The 22,584-nt window shown below is 37.8% G+C and overlaps 1 protein-coding gene across 4 annotated transcripts in view; it reads left to right on the top strand.

Annotated features, from left to right (window-relative positions):
* The window catches only part of ATMIN7 (HOPM interactor 7), a 100,010-nt gene extending 77,929 nt beyond the window's left edge, over positions 1-22,081 (top strand). For all 4 annotated transcript variants that reach the window (XM_010247769.3, XM_010247767.3, XM_010247768.3 and 1 more), the window contains 12 exons: positions 8,753-8,992; positions 9,106-9,229; positions 9,345-9,493; positions 10,637-10,993; positions 11,252-11,418; positions 11,510-11,811; positions 11,966-12,141; positions 13,428-13,544; positions 13,855-13,991; positions 14,084-14,408; positions 20,612-20,707; positions 21,688-22,081. In XM_010247769.3, the coding sequence (XP_010246071.1) occupies positions 8,753-8,992; positions 9,106-9,229; positions 9,345-9,493; positions 10,637-10,993; positions 11,252-11,418; positions 11,510-11,811; positions 11,966-12,141; positions 13,428-13,544; positions 13,855-13,991; positions 14,084-14,408; positions 20,612-20,707; positions 21,688-21,750 (2,253 nt within the window). In that variant the 3' untranslated portion in view covers positions 21,751-22,081. The remainder of the gene's footprint in view (positions 1-8,752; positions 8,993-9,105; positions 9,230-9,344; positions 9,494-10,636; positions 10,994-11,251; positions 11,419-11,509; positions 11,812-11,965; positions 12,142-13,427; positions 13,545-13,854; positions 13,992-14,083; positions 14,409-20,611; positions 20,708-21,687) is intronic.
* Positions 22,082-22,584: the final 503 nt, after the last annotated feature.

Here is a 22,584-nt window from a genome sequence, read left to right on the forward strand (position 1 = left end):
GGCATGGTATTGTTTGTCAATGGGAAGAACTGGGATGAGGCAAGAGCATCTACTCCGAACAGATTAGATGAATCAAAATATGGAACAGATGAATGAAAATTGGACGTTATTATACACTTTTTCCAAATCGAGTTTCACAATCACACCTGGTTGGGAGTGTCTCATGGAAACTATGAGACTAATGGGATTTGGAAACAAGTGGATTCAGTGGGTTGAGGGATGTATAAGTTCCACCTGGTTCTCAGTTCTAATTAATGGGCAGCCAAAAGGATATTTTAACGCCAGCAGAGGCCTAAGACAAGGCTGCCCCCTCTCCCCATTGCTTTTTACTCTAGTCACAGAAATTTTTTGCCAACTGGTGAATAAGGCTCTCTCTCTTGGACTATTGAGAGGATTGAAGTCGGACGGGAAGCCACCCAAATATCTCATCTCCAGTTTGTCGATGACACTATCCTTTTTTTAGAGGCTGATGAAGTTTCTGTGTCAAATCTGAAAAGGGTCATCACCTGTTTTGAATCGATTTCAGGACTGCAACTAAACTTCTCAAAGAGCAATATTGTTGGCCTAAATCTAGCTGATGCTCATTCCTTGAATACTTTCACAGAGATCTTGGGATGTAAAGCGGAGAATCTCCCCTTCTCCTATCTGGAGATGCCTCTTGGAGGGAATCCGAAAAATCAAAGCTTTTGGGATCCAATTCTAAAAAAAATGTGAGAAGAAATTAGCCACATGGAAAAGGAACTACTTGTCAAAAGGGGGGAGGCTCACTCTAGCTAGAGCGTCCTTGGCAAACCTTCCCACCTACTACCTTTCTAGTTAGAAAAGCTTCAGAGAAACTTTATTTGGGAAGGAGGGGGGGAGAGGGGCTCTCACCTTGTGAAGTGGTCTCAGGTTAGCAAACCAAAGGAGGATGGAGGATTGGGAGTAGGTCATTTGAAAGAAAGAAACACAGTTCTTCTCAGTAAATGGTTTTGGCGATTCCCTCTAGAGCCAAGTGCACTTTGGACTACTGTAATCACTAGCAAATATGGGAAGCATGCCAACGGTTGGGATAGCAAGCTTCACTTGAATCGGGTCAAAGACACCCACCCTTGGAAAGGTATAATCTCGACTTACAATTTTTTCATATCCTCTATCAGATATAAGGTGGGAAAGGGTGATAAAATTAAGTTTTGGACTGACCTTTGCTGGGGTAATTCTACCTTAGCCAACTCCTTCCCTCGCCTATTCAGCCTTACCTTAAACCAAGAAGCTTTCATATCCCAGGTTTTACCCCCCTCCCCCCTTATTTCAATTGGAATCTAACCCTTAGGAGACCACTAAGGGACCTGGAACTTAGTGAAATCACTAGCTTCTTGCACACCCTGAGAAGTTTTCAACCATCAGGTAAGTTTTCAATTGGAATCTCACCCATCAGGTAAGTTTTCAACCAAATCTTGCTTCAAGGCTTTAGTTAGAGAAGAACAAACTACTGATCAGTACCCCTACAAGAGAATCTGGTGTGCTCATATCTCTTCCGGGGTCTGTTTTTTTGTGTGGGAAGCCAGCTTAAAGAAAATCATCACTTGTGACCTCCTTCAGAAAAAGAACTATGGTAGGTCTTATCTATCTCCACATGTTTGTTGTTTCTTCCTTAAAGCTGGGGAATCTACCAACCCTATTCTGCTCCAGTGTGAGGAAACTAGAAAATTTTGGAATTTTTTTCTATCATTATTTGAATATAGCTGGGTTTTCCCAGAAAATGTGGTTGAATGCTTAGGGCAATGGTCAGGAAGAGGATTAAGCAAAAGAGGGAAAACTTTATGGCAATCTGCTGCCCATGCTATTTTCTGGAGCATTTGGGAAGAGAGAAACAACCGGGTGTTTACCAACAGAACAAAAAACTTTGAGGAGCTGATTTCTCTAATATGTTACAGATGCTTCTTGTGGACTTCCAACTCAACTCACTTCAGAGGTGTCACCTTTGATGACCTCCAAAGAAGCATAGTAGATTTCCTTCATTCTAATCAAATACAACTCATCACTCCCTGTAGCTTCAGATCAGATGCGGATGGCGAGACGACCTTGTACTTTGATGGGAGTGCTTTCGGAAACCCAGGTGTAGCGGGTATTGGAGGTGTAATTCGAAATAGAAATGGTATCAGTTGGGCTTTTAGTGGGCCTATTGGAATTGCCTCCTCAACAAAGGCCAAAGTCATGGCAGCTCTAACTGGCATCAGGATTGCAAAAGACATGGGCTTACTAAATCCTACCATTAAAGGAGACTCAACCAACACCATTAACTGGGTTTCTAATCCTGACAATGGGCCTTGGGCCTTAGCTCACTACCTGGCTGAAGTGAGAGACATTCTTGTTTCTTTAAATGCCCATGTGGTCTGGATTCCAAGGGAGCTAAACTCTGAAGCTGATAGTCTAGCTAAATCTGGTGCTCACAGGGATTATCTTTTTAGTGATAGTTCTATGCCTATGTAACTTTCTGAGTGCTTATCTGTTGTGTACATTGCCTCATGTACCTCTTCTTTTTGAATTAAGTTAACCTTTTCTCAAAAAAAAAAGGGGGGATGTTATCTACATTTAAAAAGGTGGGAGAACCTCTGTCAAACCTAGACTTAATCACAAGGTGTATGCAGGCCAGAGAATAGCCCCTGCTCAGTGTAGAGTGATGGTTGCAAAATGGAGACAATTCCAATTAGAGTTTGCTCTTAATCACAAGGTGTTCACCTACTATGTTCCCTCTTTAAAAACCTTCTTTGTCCTTTATCCGGTAAGTTCTCCGCCTATTGTTCTTCACCCTCACATGTTTGAATTATTGATTATGGTGCCACCAACCATATGACTAGAGCCTATTCCACTCATCGAAGTCACCTTACTGAAACCCATGATAAACACATAGGGGCCATTTGGCAAGTCTTTTTGGGAAGATCTTCTGGTAGCTCTAACAGTTAAAAGACGCATTTAGCTTTTGCATGAAGATCTGAGCAGCCCAAAGCTTGTTTCACTACCACGCATCTTTCCGTGTCTTTCCACGTGAGAAAAAAGCGAGAAAGACGTGAAAAACTCCATTTGGAGCTTCCTGAAATCAGCCCAAAATGGGCTTCTCGTGTCTTTCGGCGCACCGACTTTTGGTAGCTAGATCTGTTATGAACCAATTGGAAAAAGACTGCGGTGTGGTCTGCCCGGCTTGTAAACAACCAAAACACCACGCGGAAAGACGCGCCAAACGGGGCCATAGTTATTACTAATGCTGAAAAGCTAAGCATCATTGATAGTAATAACTTGTTTTTGAAACGTTCCCCCACTATACCCTTTCCTTTTTAAAAACCTTCTTTGTCCTTAATCTTACTACCAACTGAATTTTTGTTGGGCAACTTGTTGATGAAGGAAATATTCTCACCTTTTCTCATAATGGTTGTTTGATCTAGAACTGACAGACTGGGAGGGTAAAAGGGAAGGAGCGTAGGGTGGGCCGCCTATTTGCATTAGAGTTTTTGAAATCTTAATCAGAAGCATCCTTAACTTATCTTAGTTCCTCTATGTCTAGTTCTTTTTTGAGTCAAAGGAATAGTTTGGGATTTTATCATCCTCCATAGATATCTCACGTTCTTATCAGTAAGCCATTAGGAATCCTCATTAGAGAGAACCCATGGATGTTGAGATTCAGGCTCTTCATGAGAATGACACTTAGGATCTTGTGCCTACTCCTTCTGATGCTTCCATTGTTGGGAGCTGTTGGGTTTACACTTTCAAGCTAAAATCTGACAGATCCCTTGATATAAGGCTCGATTAGTTGCCTAGGGCTATAGTTAGGAGTATGACATTGATTATGAAGAAACCTTTTCCCTAGTTGCCAAGAGCACTGCAGTTCGTGTTCTCTTTGCGTTGTCAATTATCTAATCTTGGACCATTTACCAGCTAGATGTTAAGAATTCCTTCCTTCATGGTTAGTTGAAGGAGACCATTTACATGAAGCCTCCTCCTGGTTACTACAACGATCCTTCTTTAGTGTGCCACCTAAATAAATCACTGTATGGTTTGAAACAGGCTCCCTGAGCTTGGTATGAGCAGTTTTGGGATGTTGTTGCGTTTGGATATGGCCAGAGCTTTTCTGATCAGCTCTTGTTTGTTAGGTGATTTTTTTTTTATTGTTAGAGCTAGCCGAATAAGGGTAGATTAGTCATTTTATTTCTGTTAAGTTATGTGCTTATGTGGCAGTCTTAATAGAGACTTCCTGTCCCATACTTAAGTGGGGGCAGTTTAGTCTTTGTACTACTAATTAGAGGCTAATCCATATTAAGGGTCGACTGATAGGGTTTAATCTATCAAGTTTGATTGTTCTCTTCATCATCTTCTTCTTCTTCTTCTCTTCTCTTGGTTCGAACTACTGTAGCTACAGAACAAACATGGAATCAAAGCAGGACATTGCTCTCTAAATCTCCTCACAGATTCGTGACCTGCTCCTTTCTGTTCGTGACCTCATTTTTTTTCTTCTTTTTGGGCTGAAAAATGGAGAACACAGATTCAACCTAGGTCTGAGAACACCTCAGTTCTTCTTTCTCTGCGTAGAACCTAATTGTTTTTTCAAGAGAACAACTTCAAAAGTGGATGGTCGACTGAAGCTCTCCATCGAAGGTTGGTTACCTCCTTTTTTTTGTGTTGTAGGTATTTCTGGGTTGGAAGCCTTCAAAATCTGCGGGGACTAATCAGAACCTAGAGAACTAGGTTGTTTGTAGCCTTGGTTCTTGAAAAAAAGGTCCAAGAACAGGCTGTGTTTACAGTGGCTGAATGGTGTAAGGGTATGCTTGACCCTTTTTTGTTGGTCTGTAGTTGTTTTGAAGCCCATGTTGGTCACAAGTGACCTGAATTGAATGGCAGGTTACTGCAGTGGCAGTAGTTGATGTTTTCTTTGGACTTGTAGTGCCCTCTGAAAAGGTCAGACAAATCTGTACCATGTGTGACAGCTATGGTTGTGTGGTGGTGCTTGTGATGTTCAATCTCTATTGAGCAACTTCAAGAGGGCTTGTATACAGTCAGTGAGTTGCTGAATTAATGTCAGTGTGATTCATGATTTTGTGAAATCAGTAGCGGTGTGAACAAGAACAAAAGTTTGTGTACCTATCAACTGTGTTTGGGGACTGCTGTAGTGTCTGGAACATCAAACTCCTGACAGCAGTACTTAGTTGGCTACCGGGAATTCAGATTAGAAGTAGCATTGGAAGAGCATCATGGCAGCAACTGGAGATGGTCGTAGTGATCAGAAACCTAGTGTGGTGATTCCCTCTGACTATCTGGGTGTGTAGATGACTTCAATTAAACTTAATGGTGAGAACTATGTACCATGGGCCAAGTCAATGGAAGTTTTTCTCAAGGCAAAGAGGAAAGTGAAGCATGTGAAGGAAGATAAACCACCTGCTGACTCTTCAGGGTTTGATGACTGGAAACAAGAAGATGCCCAAATCATGACATGGTTATGGAATAGTATGGAACCCAAAATAAGTGCCAACTTTATGTTCTTAGATACAGCTAAGGACATATGGGAACATGCCAAGAAGCTTTATTCTGGGTAGGATAATACTACAAGGGTATTTCGATCTGCAGCAAGGGAATAAAACCCTACAAGAGTACTATGCTAGTATGAAGAACCTCAGAAATGAACTCAATGTCTATCATCCCCTCACTCCAGATGTTATGGTTCAGCAACAATAGAGGGAACAACTAGATGTTATTAGGTTCTTAGTGGGGTTGAAATCAGAATATGAACCAGTTAGGGCCCAAATATTAGGGGGCTCTACTCTTCCTACACTTGAGGAAGTGTTTGCACGGCTTCGTAGGATTTCTTTGGGGCCTACAGAGAATCCCACACAGTCTGACAGATCAGCATTTGTGATAGCCAGAGGAGGTGGATGTGGTACTAAAGGGGGAGGACATGCCTCCCGAGGAGGTCGTGGTGGTTCCGTATTTGGCCATGGTGGTGGTCGTAACTTAGGGGGAGGCCGTGCTAAAGGAAAAAGTAACTCTACAAGGAAGTGTATCCATTGTGGCAGGGACAGACATTCGGTGAATTTTTGTTATGATCTCCATGGCCCTCCTTCTACATCGGCCAATCATGCAGTAGCTGGTGGGGTTGATGACAGTGATAACCAACAGGCATATCTAACTCCTTCCACATCTACATCTGTTTCCGGGAAGGAGATGGTGAGTGTACCGCGTGATGAGTATGAGCGGTTCCTCCAGACTACTTCACAGCATACTACTACCACCCTTGCCCACTCAGGTATAGCTTGTCTGTCATCCAAACCCTCTCCCTGGATTATTAACTCTGGAGCCTTTGATCACATGACCGGGACTCCAGGTGTGTTCTCTTCCCTCTCTGAAACTTTCACATCTCAAACTGTTACCCTTGCCAACGGTTCCTCTTCTCCCATCTGTGGTGTTGGTAATGTTGACACGGCTTCTCTTTCTTTATCATTTGTTCTATATGTCCCTAAGTTTCCATTCAATTTTATGTCTGTTAGTAAATTAAACAAGACTCTTAATTGCTCTATTACATTTTTCCCTTCCTTTTGTGTTTTTCAGGATCTCAAGACGGGGAAGAAGATTGGTGGGGGGCATGAGGCTGGTGGATTGTATTACCTTGACCCTGGTGGATCGTCAGTTGCACTTCAGACTTCACTCACTCCTCTACAGTGGCACTGTCGACTAGGACATCCATCTCTCAAGGCACTCAAGATACTGGTTCCGTCTTTGAGTCATTTGTTGTCTTTACAGTGTGAGTCGTGTCAGTATGGGAAACATCGTCGTGTTCCCTTCAGTCCTAGAGTTGAAAGTCGTATGTTGAGTCCTTTTGCTTTGGTTCATTCAGATGTTTGGGGCCTGATTAAAATAGAGTCTTAATGGTTACAAGTATTTTGTCATTTTTATTGATGATTGTTCAAGGATGACATAGATTTATTTAATGAAAGAAAGGAGTGAATTATTTTCCATTTTCAAAAATTCCATGCTGAAATACGTACACAACTTGGTGTTCCAATCAAAGTTCTTCGTTTAGATAACGGTCGTGAATACTTTCTTACTTCCTTTCAATAGTATTTAGAACAGCATGGCATCATTCATTAAACTTCATGTGCATCCACTCCTCAACAAAATGGGGTGGCTGAACGAAAGAACCGTCATCTCCTTGAAACTGTTCGGTCTATTCTTCATCATATGAGTGTTCCTAAACGATTTCGGAGTGATGTTGTACTTATTGCGTGTTTCCTTATTAATCGGGTGCCCTCCTTCATTCTTCATGGTCAGTCTCTCTTTTCTATTTTGTTCCCCACCTTGTCTCCCTTTCCATTAACACCCCATATCTTTGGCTGTGTGTGCTTTGTTCACAATCTGAGTCTTGGAATAGACAAGCTGGATGCACGCTCTATTAAGTGTGTCTTTCTTGGCTACTCTCAGACTCAAAAAGGGCACAAGTGTTACAATCCTCAACCCAATCCTCAACCGATAGTGCCGAATTATAACAAACACCATAGTGCCCTAAAAGAACTCAAAGGCAGGCCGAATTATAACAAACACCAGGGGATGAAGTAAAAGTGGGGATGAAGGTAGTTGGAATGTGTTCAATTGAACAAGCAGCTCATATTATGAGCCAATTCTTTAGCTTTCCTTGTCGAATGTCTTAGGGGCCAAGAACATTCTTTCCTTTATGAGATCCATTTGACTACTATTTAACAGTCTCCTTCAATAATCAATTCTGTCCCTTAGAGGAGGAAAATTGTTTTGCCTTTAATGGAAATTGCTTCTCGTGCTTGTGTTAAGTAACTTAGCAATATGGTTCCTGTTTGACCTCTAAATACATTGCCAACTCCAGAAGGCCCTGGGTTACCAAGGCAACATGCCAACATCCAAGTTTTAAAATGCCAGTTTCAGTGAGAACATTGACCACTTCAAAGTAATAAATATTATCAGAAATTGTGTAGATTTGTTGTAATAGTATCCATTGTTGATATTCTTGTTATGACTATTATTTTAGAATGTTTTATTTAATATAAAAGTTATAATTTACATATCCAGTACTTATATTGTCTCATCTTTTAATAAAATTTAAGATATTAAAACATTGACTATATGTTTTTAAATTGTGTAGAATTGCCAATATTTTATAAAGGAAATTGAGAATGAAAAGTCTTCTTTAGTGATAAACTTGAAAAGTAATAATTTAAAAAGAAAAGAATCTTATTAAAACATAATGATTTGGATAATATCTATGTTTATGTAGATTGAAAACCTTACATTGATATAATTAACAAAGTAAACTTGTTGAAAACATTATAAATGATTTTGAAGCACTAAGGAATATGCCGAGATATAAACCAATAATATTTCGTTTTAGCATGCATGGAATAGAATTATTTTGTGAAAATATTAGAAAATATTTAGACAATTTTAACCATGGCATTATCTATCAGGATTAGGTTTGATTCAGTCCACCTCAGGTGGTATCTGTTCAATCATTACCTGTTTTATTCTATCAGTACAACCAGCAAACAATGACCACTCCCTCAATTTAGAGTCCATGATAGCTCCTTCGGATTCATCATTAGTCAATACCCAATTTTCCACCTCACCATCATGTCATTTACACCAAATACTTGAAAGTGCAGGTCTGATTTGCTGTGATTTTTTCTTCTTTTGTGTCAAGAGAGGTGTCTTATTAACAGTAATTAGTCTCATCTCTTTGCATTTATATTGTTACATCTTTCAGGTATGGGCTAGAATATGGTATGTCCTTGCAAATCATTTCATTTCAGCTGGGAGTCACCATGATGAGAAAATTGCAATGTATGCCATTGATTCACTGAGGCAGCTTAGTATGAAGTATTTGGAACGTGCAGAGCTCACCAATTTCACATTCCAAAATGACATTTTAAAACCTTTTGTTGTTCTTATGCGTAATAGTCGAAGTGAATCCTTACGGGGCTTAATTGTCGACTGCATTGTTCAAGTATGAATACTTCCCCAGCTTTGAAGCTTAATCATTGAATCAGCTGGCTTTAGCTCCTTTGCATTGCTACGGACAATGTCAGTTGAAATTGGTTGCTGTTATGTTTACTGCAGATGATAAAATCAAAGGTTGGAAATATTAAATCAGGCTGGCGTAGTGTATTTATGATCTTCACTGCCGCTGCTGATGATGAGTTGGAATCCATTGTTGAAAGTGCATTTGAGAATGTGGAACAGGGTATGGTCCTTTTATTATTCTAGTCCTCACAGCTACCAGTAGACATTGAAATTAGGTACTTCCTTTGGTCATGTCCACATGTTGTGCACTATTCTGATTGAAGTGGTATATGCAGTTATCTTGGAACATTTTGATCAGGTTGTTGGAGACTGCTTCATGGATTGTGTTAACTGTCTTATTGGATTTGCCAATAATAAAAGTTCACACCGCATAAGTTTGAAGGCTATTGCACTCCTGCGTATATGTGAAGATCGTCTTGCAGAGGTTTGTTTTGTAATACTTAAATATAATTTATCTATTATTAAGAAAATGAATTATATTTATCCATCCTATGCAATGCAATGTTTACAATGTATAGCATACATTACCTATTTACCTTGTGTTTTAGTCACTGTCATTCTTTTCATTAGTAAAATTTTTTGATTGTTCATAGAAAATTTGCAACTATCCATCCCTCATATTGCTTGGCCATCTACAAATGTTCTCATCTGCTCTTAGTCTTTGTGTTGTATCAATAAAATTTTTTGCTTTCTCATAAAAAAATATTGTGGGTGAGTTCTATCATTTCCTATGGGTAATAAATATCATGGGGTGTGCTACCTTCGTTTCTGAGAAACTCCAATACAAACTACAAAGTTTCATGGAACATGCATTAATTCCCAATTCATGTTTTAATTTAATGGGTTGACTGATTATGGATCTGGATTTTAATAATGGGCTAGAGACATAGGTTTGGATATAGGTAATGGGCATGCGTTTGTAGGTGATATGGGTAAAGGTTTGTGGGTAATGAACATGGATTTGGATATGGGTATGGGCTATGAATCCAAATTGGATTTAGTCTTGGTTATGGGCTTGGACTTTGGTACATGCTTGAGTTGCTTTCTTCTATCAGCTGTAAACTTTCAGCCCACTACAAATGAACTATGTACAGTCCCTTCTTTCATACGTTACTCACTAGATTACCACATGAGGAAGACTAGAGCTTCAGCATCCACAGAGTACATATTGTTCATATGGATCCTATGATCTGGTAAATTATTGCCTGCCAGTCTTGCTGGGAAGCATGTTCAAAGGACCAAATGGAGTCTGCTGTTCCCGTCCTTTCTGATTTACTGAAGGATTGCCCTTTTTTCCATTCCTGTTTACATCTGGTGTAATTCTAATTTACTTTTCCTCTTCTTTTGTGATAGTTGATGATTGATTCTTCTTTGTACTATCTATAGAAACATTTACTGATGATAAGAAAAAAGTTCTAGTCTAATACAATATCTTGAACTTCCATGTTTCATAAATCTACTATCTTCCTAACATGCTTCTAGAAGTGCTCAGTATTGTACCTTTTATCTGGGTTAGCATTCCTTTTTTACTTGTAAGTGCTTCTGACTGTCATATTCTTTTTTTCAGGGCCTTATACCTGGTGGTGCTTTGAAACCAATCGATGCCAATGTCGATACAATGTTTGATGTGACTGAGCATTACTGGTTTCCAATGCTGGCTGGTTTATCTGACCTGACATCAGATCCCAGAGTGGAGGTCAGAAACTGTGCACTGGAAGTGCTATTTGATTTGTTGAATGAGAGAGGTCACAAGTTTTCATCAGCATTTTGGGAGAGCATTTTCCACCGCGTCCTGTTTCCCATTTTTGATCATGTCCGATATGCTGGAAGGGATGGTTTGTCTTCTTCTGGCGATGAATGGCTTCGGGAAACCAGCATTCACTCACTGCAGTTACTATGCAACCTTTTTAATACTTTCTATAAGGTTTCTACAAATTTTATCCTTCATTTTGATAATAAGTTGTAAATCTATAGTTTCTTTCTTTTTTCCTTTTTTTTTTGTTATTTTTGGAGGGGGGTTCATATATAAAACTACAAGCCTATACATGAAATAGACAAAGAAGAGATTCTGTAAACAATATAATTTTTTAGAACATATTTTTTGTACTTGATTCTTTTTACTATTTTGTACAAGGAATAGCTTGAAATCTTTAGTTATTTATTGGAAGTTCATTATGTACAGGAGGTCTGTTTTATGCTGCCACCACTTTTAGGTTTACTTTTGGATTGTGCAAAAAAGACAGATCAATCCGTGGTTTCTCTCTCTCTGGGTGCTTTAGTTCATCTCATAGAAGTCGGAGGCCACCAGTTCAGTGCTGATGACTGGGATACCTTACTAAACAGTATTAGGTAAATATCACATCTTTTCCGTGTTGCTTTGTTTCTATTTATTTTCTATTGTCTATATTTACTTAAATTATCTATATGTTTTGACTGTCAGAGATGCTTCATACGCAACCCAACCCCTTGAGTTGCTTAATTCTTTGGGCTTTGAAAACTCAAAGGGCTATTTGATGGTTATTAAAGATTCAGAGGTCCACACCAGTGGAAGTCCTTCCCAGATGCCTGCTGAGAGTGGGGAAGTTGGCACCCATTTGTTTGATCCCAATGAGAATGCAAAAATGTTTGGTCATACATCCATAAATATTGGTAATGACAGTCCTGGGAAGAAACACAGTGCGTCAATCTTGCAGGAGCATAATCAAGAAATGGGTTCATTTGCAAACTTGGAGGAATCTGAAGGTTTGCAATTACATTGCCAATGTTTTAGTAAATTTAGATATGGGAAAATTAGTGTGTTTCTACCCTAGCAGTCAGGAAAATGCATGCTGCGAGACTCTAATTGATTCATGCATCTGAAAATAACAATAATTTTTAACAAAGACTACTCTTGTAGGTTCACCATCACCATCCCTACAAGGTCAAAAAGCAGCTGAAGCTGCAGGCTTTCAACGGAGTCAAACATTGGGTCAAAAGATTATGGGAAATATGATGGACAACCTCTTGCTACGAAGTTTTACCACTAAATCTTGGACCCGTCCTTCAGATTCATTAATACCTTCTCCTGTTAAGGTGAGGTGGTAATTAATATCTTAACTTTTTGCTTGTATGTTAATGCTGATAATATAGTTGTCAAGGTTTCACTTAGGTGACTAGCTGAGTGCCTCACCTGATCACCTTGACTTAAATCCAAAAGGCACCTGTCTAGGCAACTAGGCACCCACCTAGATGATACAGCTCCCTCCTTTTGGACAAAAATCATAAGGTACTTTGGCTGCATAAGAAGAAAAAAGTATTTTGATACATCCTATTATACATTATATATAACTTGTGCTTTTCTATGGGGGGTTTGTTATTGAGCTTTAAAAGATCCTAAGGTTTTGAGATGATAAGAAGAAAAAAGTGGTTCTTATTTTTTTCCCTACAGCTGTTCTATTTCTCTCTCATGCATTAAATAAAACAGAACCTCTGCCCCTTTTTATTTTCTGACATATGTCATTCACTATCTATTCTACCTTTTATCTGTTTTGTAACCATGTGTTTCAATTAGATTGTGACTTCTTTTTTGTAGTTGTGTCTTTCTGTTCCTTTTTTTTTCTGAATCATAGTGACTTGGAGAATCATATTCAAAATAATAAGCAAAACATTAAATTTTAGAATAACAACTTGTTCTTTTAGAAAAAGATTTTCAAAACAAAATGATGATTTTATTAAATATGGGAAAGTTTCAATGAAATTCTAAAATTCTGAATTTTAGATATGTAACTTATGAATGTGGTTGAAAATTTCACTGATATATTAGCAATGTATCAAATATCTGTGGGTGAAAAAGATTATTAGAATATTTCGTATTGCCCACTGGTGAAATAGGGAAATTTTGCAAAATCTTACCAATATTTCCAACCATTCTACTTACAAGCAAATCCAATATGAACTGTTCATTCAGATAAATCTTTAGATTGGCTGATAAAATTGAAGTGGAGTACCTGGACCATGGTGCTTGCAATATATTTTCATGCATTAAAATGCATTTCTGTGTTGGCTTTTTGCCATTCAAGTCTTCATCATTGCCCCCTTCCAGTAGCACTATCGAATGGTGCGGTTTCCTTTTCTTTTTACCTCAACACTTAAAAAAATCAGGTTATAGATGCTGATTATAAGAAGTGAATATCTGATTAATGTCCATGTTTCCATAAAGTTTTGAAGCTATAGTTGCCAAGGTTCTTCATTCCTTGGTCCACAAAATATTGAGCTTCTGGCTGTTATAGATATAGATCCAGTGAACCTTTTTCTTTTTGTATTATATTTGTGGATACATGATGCTTCACTTCTTCTCCCTTGTTTGCACACTGTTGCAGGTTCCTGATGTTGCTGAATCTGATTCTAGAGTTGAAAAAGAAAGTCCACTATTGGGAACTGTTAGGGGAAAATGCATCACTCAACTTCTATTACTTGGTGCCATTGATAGTATTCAGGTATAAGTCTAACTGATTTTGTATTCCATTTAATTTTAAACATCTCATTTCTTCTAGTAATCGAAGTTTTGTTAGCTTTGTTTAACCTTAAAGTGAAAATGAGATACCAGATATTTATTGTCTGATAAAAAAATAAACTTGATAGCTTTAATTTGCATTCAGAGGACAAGTTGGTAATAGGAAGAAAATGTCTCAAGTTCTGCTGTTCTAATTCATTGTTTAAAATTGTGGACTTTAGAATCAGAAAATTCTGGGGAGGTAGGTTTTCATTTTGAATGGTTCTTCATTAATACATCTTTATCAATTACAGAAGAAATACTGGAGCAAGTTAAAAGCCCCGCAAAAAGTTACCATAATGGACATTTTGCTGTCTGTTTTGGAGTTTTCTGCTTCGTATAATTCATATACAAACCTTAGAATGCGTATGCATCATATGCCGGCTGAGAGGTAGGTGATTTTGGAAATTTTTCATTTTTCTTATCTCTGCTGCTTATTCCTTGATAGCATGATTTATTTTAACCTTAACTCTTGCTGGACAGGCCACCTTTGAATCTTCTTCGGCAAGAGTTAGCAGGAACTTGCATATATTTGGATATCTTACAGAAGACGACTTCGAGAATTAATATCAACAGTGAGGATATGCAGGGTAGTGTTGGTTCCCATGTTGATGTGACGTCAGTCAATGATCCACACTATCCTGAAAATCCTAATTCAGAACAGCTTGAGTGCATAGCAGAAGAGAAACTAGTTTCTTTCTGTGGACAGATACTGAAGGAGGCATCTGACCTCCAGTCTGTCACAGGAGAAACTGCTAATGTAGATATTCATCGTGTTCTGGAGTTGCGTTCTCCAATTATTGTTAAGGTATGGAGTATGTGTTGGAATGATCTACTTTTTTTCGTTGCAGTTGAATATGAAGTAGTTGATTCGTAATATATTTATGTATTGTTTTCTTTTTGGAAAAAGGTAATGTAATTTATTCCACACAGAAAAAGATGCTTAATACAACAAAACCCAGACCACTAAGACTGCCTGGGAACAACTCAAATTATGTATTGTGTGTTGTGAATGATTGCTTATAAAATGATATTTGTTGTTTGTGTTTTTGTGAATAGTCCAGCTCCTGCATGCTGCTTTTTGATAATAACTGAACAAATTGCTTCCATTCTTTCACAAACATTTCTGGTGAAACAAATTTGGGATGGACACTTGCTGCCAAAAATTATGGCTTTCTCTTGGGAGGTTTTTTATGGAAAAATCAACACTTGTAATATTCTTCAGAAAAAGGCCCAAGTAGTGTGCGCAATCCAAGGCCTTACGGTGTAGGAGTCTAGTGATGAAAGAGAAGCAATTTTAGTTTTCCAGTCTAGTTGGCTATGGAAGTCCCATATATGCAGAATTTCTAGTAGTATTACATAGATTGAGACTTGAGAGTAGTTACTAAAGTGCAGAAACATTGTGGTGGAAGGGCACTTGAAGGTAGTAGTTAGCTGGTTAAAGAACAAAAAACAAGGGCTGTGGAAATTTAAGTACACTATAAAGGAATTGTAGTGCTTGACTAGGGAATTGCATGTGAATCTCAATTGGGTGTGTAGAGCATCCATTGGTTTGGTTGACACTTCGGCAAAACAAGGGACAAGTAGGGAACATTTCTTTTAGAATCAAATGTAATGAGAACAGCTTGAATGAAGATTATAGGAAGAAGAGAAGAGAGAACAAAGAGGAAGGAGAAGAGATTTCAGGAGAATAGGGTGTGTTACTATTTGCACCCAAGAAAAATTTCATTTTACTTAATAAAGAGAAATTACTATGCCCTTGAATGGGCATCCAAATGTAAATAAAGAGAAAAGATATAAATACCTGTCCACAATGCATAATCTCAACACTCCCCCTCAAGTTGAGCATAGATATTTATCATGCCCAGCTTGCCTAGGTTTCTATCAAACTTCGGCTTGTGGAGGCCTTTGGTAAGTTGATCTTTGGACTTGACAAAAGGCACACATATTTCTCCACTGGCTATCCTTTCTCTAATGAAGTGTCTATCAACCTCAATGTGTTTTGTGCGATCATGTTGGACTCGACTGTGCAATTTTTATAGCAGCTTGGTTATCATAGTGCAATCTCATTGGAACTTCATCTTTGATTCCAAAGGTCTTTAGCCAAAGTAATTCTGATACACCGTGAGCCATGGCCCTATATTCTGCTTCTACATTGGATTGAGCTACTACTGATTGTTTTTTACTTCTCCAAGACACAACATTACCTCCCACCAATGCACAATAACTAGAGGTGGATCTCCTATCATCTATAAAACCTGCCCAATCAGCATCAATATAAACCTCAACCTTGAGATGCCCATGTTTGGAGTACAACATTCCTTTACTTGGGTACCCCTTTAAGTAGGCAAGGATCCTATTAACTGCAAGGTTTAAATTGTCGGTGTCGGTGAAAATGTTGGTCATCCAAATATAAGAAACATGTCAAAATGTCGGAAATATTGTATGGAAGAATGTCTCCATCATTAGAATATATTGAAGTTCTAGGATTATGCATTTACTGACTCACCACACTCACAACATAGGATATATCTGGTCTAGTCAAGTACAAGTAGAGAAGCTAACCAACTAGTCTCTGATCGACAACATTGTCTAGAAGAATGTCTTCGTCATTAGTATTTAGTTTATGATTGGGGCCAATAGGAGTTTCAACTTGTTTGCACCACAACTTGCCAACATCATGAAGGAAGTCAAGAACATACTTTCTCTATGAAATGAAAATCCCTTCCTTTGACCTTGCCACTTTAATTCCAAGAAATTATTTTTGATTCCCTAGATCTTTGATCTCAAATTCAGAAGCAAGAAATGACTTTAGTTGGACTATTCTAGAGTTATCATCTCTTATGAGTTGTGACAATAATGTCATCAACACATACTATCAGTAGAGTTACCTGGCCATTACCTCTTTTTATGATTTGCTTGTGATTGAGTGAATCCAATTTTAAGAATAGCCTTTTCTGTCAAGCCAATCTCTAGGAGACTGCTTGAGCCCATAAAGGGATTTCTTCAAATGAAAAACCTTCCCCTCACGATCAAGTTACTCCTAGGGGAAGATTCATGTAGACCTCATCTTGAAGATCTCTATTGAGGAAGGCATTCTTTGCATCCATTTAGTATAGAGGTTATGAATAGTGATCAACAAGAGACATAACCACTTGGATAGAGTTCATTTTGGCACAAGTGCATAGGTGTCTTGATAGTTAATCTCATATGTTTGGGTGTATCCTTTTGCCACCAACCTAGCTTTGTATCTTTCAATTGAGTCATCCACCCAATGTTTAATTGTATACACCCACTTGCAACCCACTAGGACCTTACCCTCAGGTCCTAAAAAAGAAACTAAACAATTATGGAATTTGGTAAAAGAAATAACAGATAAAAGATTTTTGTGCAACAAAGGAACATGAAAGGCAAAGTTTAGGGAAATATTATGACTTATGAGTGAGCTTGACTTCACCCAGACCCGAGATTAGAGTCTGAGATCCATCAGCTACAATGACCTTTCCTTTCCCTAGAGCTAATTTATAAGAGGTGAAGTGAGAAGTCATACCAATCATGTTAGCACTAGCTCCAGAGTCCATAATCTAGGAACTAGGAGAAGAAGATTGACAAGCAAGTGCAATACCTGATTTAGCAAAAGTATTGGAAGGATTACTAGAGCCAACTAAGGTGGAGGACCCAGATTTCTTAAGCTGAGTTAGTAGACTCCTAAGCTTCTCCATCACATCAAAGGAATCATGTAAAGGAGCTTGAACACTAGGAGATGGAAAATCAATTCCCACAATATCAAGATGCACATTTCCCTTCATTGTTGTTTTAAACTTCTTAGGTTTTAGATGTGGATTCAACTTCCAATACCAGTCCTTAGTGTGTTTGGCTTCTTACAGTATTCACACACCACCTCAATTTTCTCATTAACACCCTGTTTGTTTACACTTAGCTTGGGTTTGGAGGACATATAAGCCGAATGATCAACTACTAAAGTCTGCATCATGGCAGCCGTTCTACTCTCCTCTCCCTGTACCTAGGAGTATGCAATGGCAAGGGAAACAATATACTCAAGATGTGTTGTCAGGGAAAATCATACTCAACATTCAAGTCGACCAAGAAATCAAATACTCGGTTCTTCTCAACATATTTTTCAGTATTGTTCACCATCCTTAGGATTCTTCCATTCCAAGGCCTCCAGATGATCCGTTTCTTCTCAAAGAGATTGTAAGGAAGAGAAAGTGCATAGCCACACCCATTCCCCTGATGCATATTACAAGCTTCCCTTCGGAGTTGGTAGACTCGAGCCATATTCCTTACATTGAAGTACGTGGCAGTAACATGATCCCAAATGTCCATGGCATTAGAGGAAACATGTAATTGCGAGCAATATGTGGATGCTTTGAACAGACCATCCATGACATAACCAATGAATTTTCTTGTTCCCAGCTTACCCCATCCTCCAATGGTAAGTTTGGAAGATTGAGACCAATCGAGGAAGTTGCTTCCATTAAGTTTTATAGTGGTTATCATATCATTAGAAGCATAAACACTGCTCGTGAGCATTCCGGAAATGGTCTGTACTTCTTTAGGCAATTCCATTGGACTTGGACTAGCAACTTGACAGCCCTATTGCACTCCAACAACCAACTAGGACACAATAAACCCACCAAAATAGGTCAACACTCGGTTAGGAGCCAATAGGAAGCCAAAAACACCACTAGTGGCACAAAAGGGAGAATAAAATTTCCCAAAGATTAACTAGGGTTAAAAAAATTGTGGAACCACTTTCCACACCTCCATAAAGGTAAAACAACCTAAGGACAACAGGTTTCAAGTAAGAAACAACTCCAAATGGGAAGAAAAAATCCCAAATATTGAAACTGCATTTTTCTTTAATTTTTTATTGAAAAGCTCAGGAAAAAAGCAAGGAAGCATCCAATGGAGAGATGAAACTCATACTAAAATGTTTCTAGAATCAGGGCGCACAAGGCTGAACCAGATTCAAGGGTTGCTGGTGGCACCTATACGGACTACTAACATCATCCAGCGGTGGTCTGATGTTGGTAGGTCTTCCTGGGTTTGAAGGTCAGTAGAGGAGGCTCATCTAGATCCCAACCTGCTTTGATACCAAGTTGAAGTGAAGATTATAGGAAGAAAGAGAAGAGAGAACAAAGAGGAAGGAGAAGAGGAGATTTTGGGAGAATGGGGTGTGTTGTTCACACCCAATAAAATAAAGAAAAATTACATATATGCCCTTGAATGGGTACCCAAATACAAATAAAGAGAAAATGCATAAATACCCCTGCCCACAGTGCATAATCTCAACAAATTGTTTTTTCCTTTTTTCTGGGGGGGGCGGGGGAGGGAGTTAAACTACCAGGCCAATTTATGGGCTTTTGTCTGGGTTTGCATTATATACAACCCATTCTTTTAATTATTTACCAAAACAAACTCTTTGTTCATTTAACTCGATGTTACCAATAAAAAATGAAAAATAAATGTAAAAGCCAGTTGATGAGTAAATTACTTAAATCTTCCTTGTTTTTCTGATAAGTGCTTTAACAATGCCTGTACTTTGACCCCTTCCATTAGTTAAGAACCTAACCAAAAGTGTAGATGTCATGCTCTTGAACACTTTAAAATTCCTAATTTTCCCATGAAGACAATATTAGTGTCTATTGACCAAAATACCCCCAAAAATGTTCACCTGAGAAAGCAACTTTTTGGAACGCAGGGGAGGTTAAAGCATTTGTAAGAAAACACAGTTTTGGAACACCCCTGCACCCCTAGAGAGTTTTGAGCTCTCCGGGTTAAAACTTAATTTCTTTCTTTTCTTTCTTTTTTACCTCTCAAAGTGTGACCTAAACGGATAATGTGTCACCTCAGCTTGGTGCTGAAGTGGATTTTGTTTTGTCATCCAAATACCCATACTACTATTAAAATTTAAAAGCGTAAGTGGTAGTACAGAACTTTTGTTTGACTAAAATACCCAATTTTTTGAATTTGGTCCCTATCTAATTGTAAGGACAGGAATGTAATTTGAACCACTTTTCTCCTCATTGAAATCCCTCTCATTAAGTCCTTTATTTAAGTATTAATTCCCATTAATGTTTATTGAATCTTATTCTTGACTAAAATACCTTTATTTTTGAATTTGGTCCCTCTCTAATTTTGAGGCAACAAAATGTAATTTGAACTACTACACTTCTCATTCTGTTCTCTCTCATTAAGTCTTATATTTAGGGTATTAACTCCCATTCTTTCATTGAATCCTATAGTAATTAACTATATTAAAGAAAAATAAGTGTAACAAAGAATAATTGTTTTTATTGATGATAAAAATAAAATACAAATTTAAAACCAACCCAGAATGGAGTTGTTTTGCTCTTTGGTGGCTAGTTAACAATTCGACCTTTTGGGCCAAATGTGTCACCCTAGATGTCATAATTAAATAATAATAAAAATTAAAAATGATGAAAACACACAAGTATAAAAAAATACAAAAAAAAAAAATGTAGAGAACATTTGAGCATATCTCCAATATCATACATTCATCATATCAAACAAAAATAAGTGTGACAAATAACAATAATTTTTATAGACATAGAAATATAAAAAAATGTAACAAATTTTGGTAACATATTATTTACTATCATCATCATCATCATCATCATCATCAAAGATCACCACATGCACACTTACTAGTTATTCTAAAATACTAGAGTTGCTTGGTTATCGAAGTAACTTAAATGTATCATGTAGTTACTCTTTAGAATTTGAGTAGACCATTCACATTTATTTTCAACAAGGTGTATTGTATACCCAACTTCCTAGACTTTTATCATATGTTAATTGAATGGTTTAATTGGATTTTGTAATCTTCTCTTTATTTATTTTCATTTTGATGACTTTAGTGGATAGTATGGACTTTAAGTTTGGTATTATTCCTTTTCTCTTCCTTGCTTGCCAACACTCATATGACAGGCAAAAATTTTTATTTGTATTCATTTCTGTTTCTAGGTGCTTGAAGGGATGTGCCTTATGAACCATCAGATTTTCAGGAAACATCTATGCGAGTTTTATCCCTTGATCACCAAGCTTGTATGCTGTGATCAGGTAACTCTGTACTTCCAAGTAAATGCTTTTAAAATTAGTTATGATAAAGGACCTGTCTTCATGGGCATCTATCAGTATTTAGAGATTGTATTTTTTATTGGGAAAATTTTTAACATGGCCCATATGGTTGGAGCTGTTGTTTGGGCCTTGCAGAATTGAGTAGAGTTTGCAATTGCAAAAGAATGTAGGGACTTGTGTAAGCAACTTGAAAGTGATTATAAATCATGTAATTCATACGAGTATTCAGCAAGATTTAAACTTGGAGATCCTAACAAAAATTCTGTTATTGATCTTAATCCATCTTTGAAAACCCATAGTTGTGTTCTTTTTTTTTTGGAATAATTCAATTCAATGTCCTTGCCTGAACTTTCAATTTCTCATTTTTCTGCAATACATTTTTATATTTGGATTCCAACTTTATGTGTTAGTATTAGAATCCAACTGGTGTAGGCTTTTGTGCAGTTCTGGCCATCTTGGCTGTGCATTATCAAGTGGGAAGGTATTTCTGCTTTCCCACTTATGCCACTTGGTATGGCTGGTAGTTTGTCGCTTACCTGTAAAGGATGGTGGTTAGAGTTTCTGCTCTTGGCACTTATATTTATTAATAACAATAAAAAAAGAAGTGTTGTTCCTTTTAGACCAGGCTTAGTTCTTTTATTTGTTTCATTGTATTTTTTAACAATACTCAAACCAGTTCAAGATGAGGAAAACAAAAATTAATATCCATTTTTCTGTATAGACATGCACTACGTTCAGGGTTACCATTTAGTGATTGTACTGTAAATCTCTCTGAACCAAATATCACTTCGCTTTGTTGATACTAACTACAAGGATTTATGGGTAGTCCAAAAGAGTGTTATTGACTACATAGTGAAGATTGTCTAGTATGCTCAGCCCACTGAGGTGGGTTTTCTTCCTTCCAACAGTTATCGTCGAGGTTTATTTTTGTTAATCTGATTTTTTGTTTTGTTTTATTGCAGATGGATGTTCGTGCAGCCCTTGGTGATCTCTTTAGTAGACAACTTACCACACTCTTACCATAGCCATCTTGCATATTGTATTATGATTTTTCTTATACAGTATTGCCATATTGTATGATGCTGAAGGTGGAATTCAAGTATGTGGATCCTTTGCAGCATCCATTTTCCATAACTAGCAAGTTCTCATTAATGATGCAAGCCCCATACCATGCAACTGTCTATTTCGAAAGCTTAGTTGCTTTGTCATTCTCTTCTTTTCTTGAGGATGTACTATAGTCAGAAGAGAGAATAAGTTCTAGGTTCGGGAGCTTGCTCTGATAATGAGGTTTATAGTTTTTCTTTACTTTTATTTAATTTTTTAACCATAGCCTATCTGTGAATTGAAATTTGTACATTTTGACTTGGGGAGTTTATGTCCTCTACCATTCCATAATTATGTAAATGGTCGGGCTGCATGTTAGAGGTGAAAAGATGACGACATCACTGATTCACAGGTAATGTACTAGGTTGAGCCTTGGTTGGGTTAACCTTGAAGCATTTAGTATCTAGCACCAACTCAAATTGAAAGGCTAAATATCATTAAAACGAATTCATACTCATCATACTAATTTAATTTCTTTCCTTACGTGGCATTTTTCCTAAGTACCAGCAAAACTAGAAGTTCCATGTTATTTCTACTGTTCTACGGCGCCGCTTCCTGGTGGATCCATTTTGGAGTCACGGTCACAGTACTACCTTGTGACCCCCTCGCCAATGAAACATGGATGTTGTGACCCCCTCGCCAATGAAACATGGATGTTGTGACCCCCTCGCCAATGAAACATGGATGTGCCGTCGATCAAATCAAAAACATATTGCTTGCGTTTTGAATTTAAAACAAAAAACGTATCGTGTTTA

This window comes from Nelumbo nucifera, chromosome 6 (assembly GCF_055504915.1).
Source record: "Nelumbo nucifera cultivar China Antique chromosome 6, China Antique-T2T, whole genome shotgun sequence".
NCBI classification, from domain to species: domain Eukaryota; kingdom Viridiplantae; phylum Streptophyta; class Magnoliopsida; order Proteales; family Nelumbonaceae; genus Nelumbo; species Nelumbo nucifera.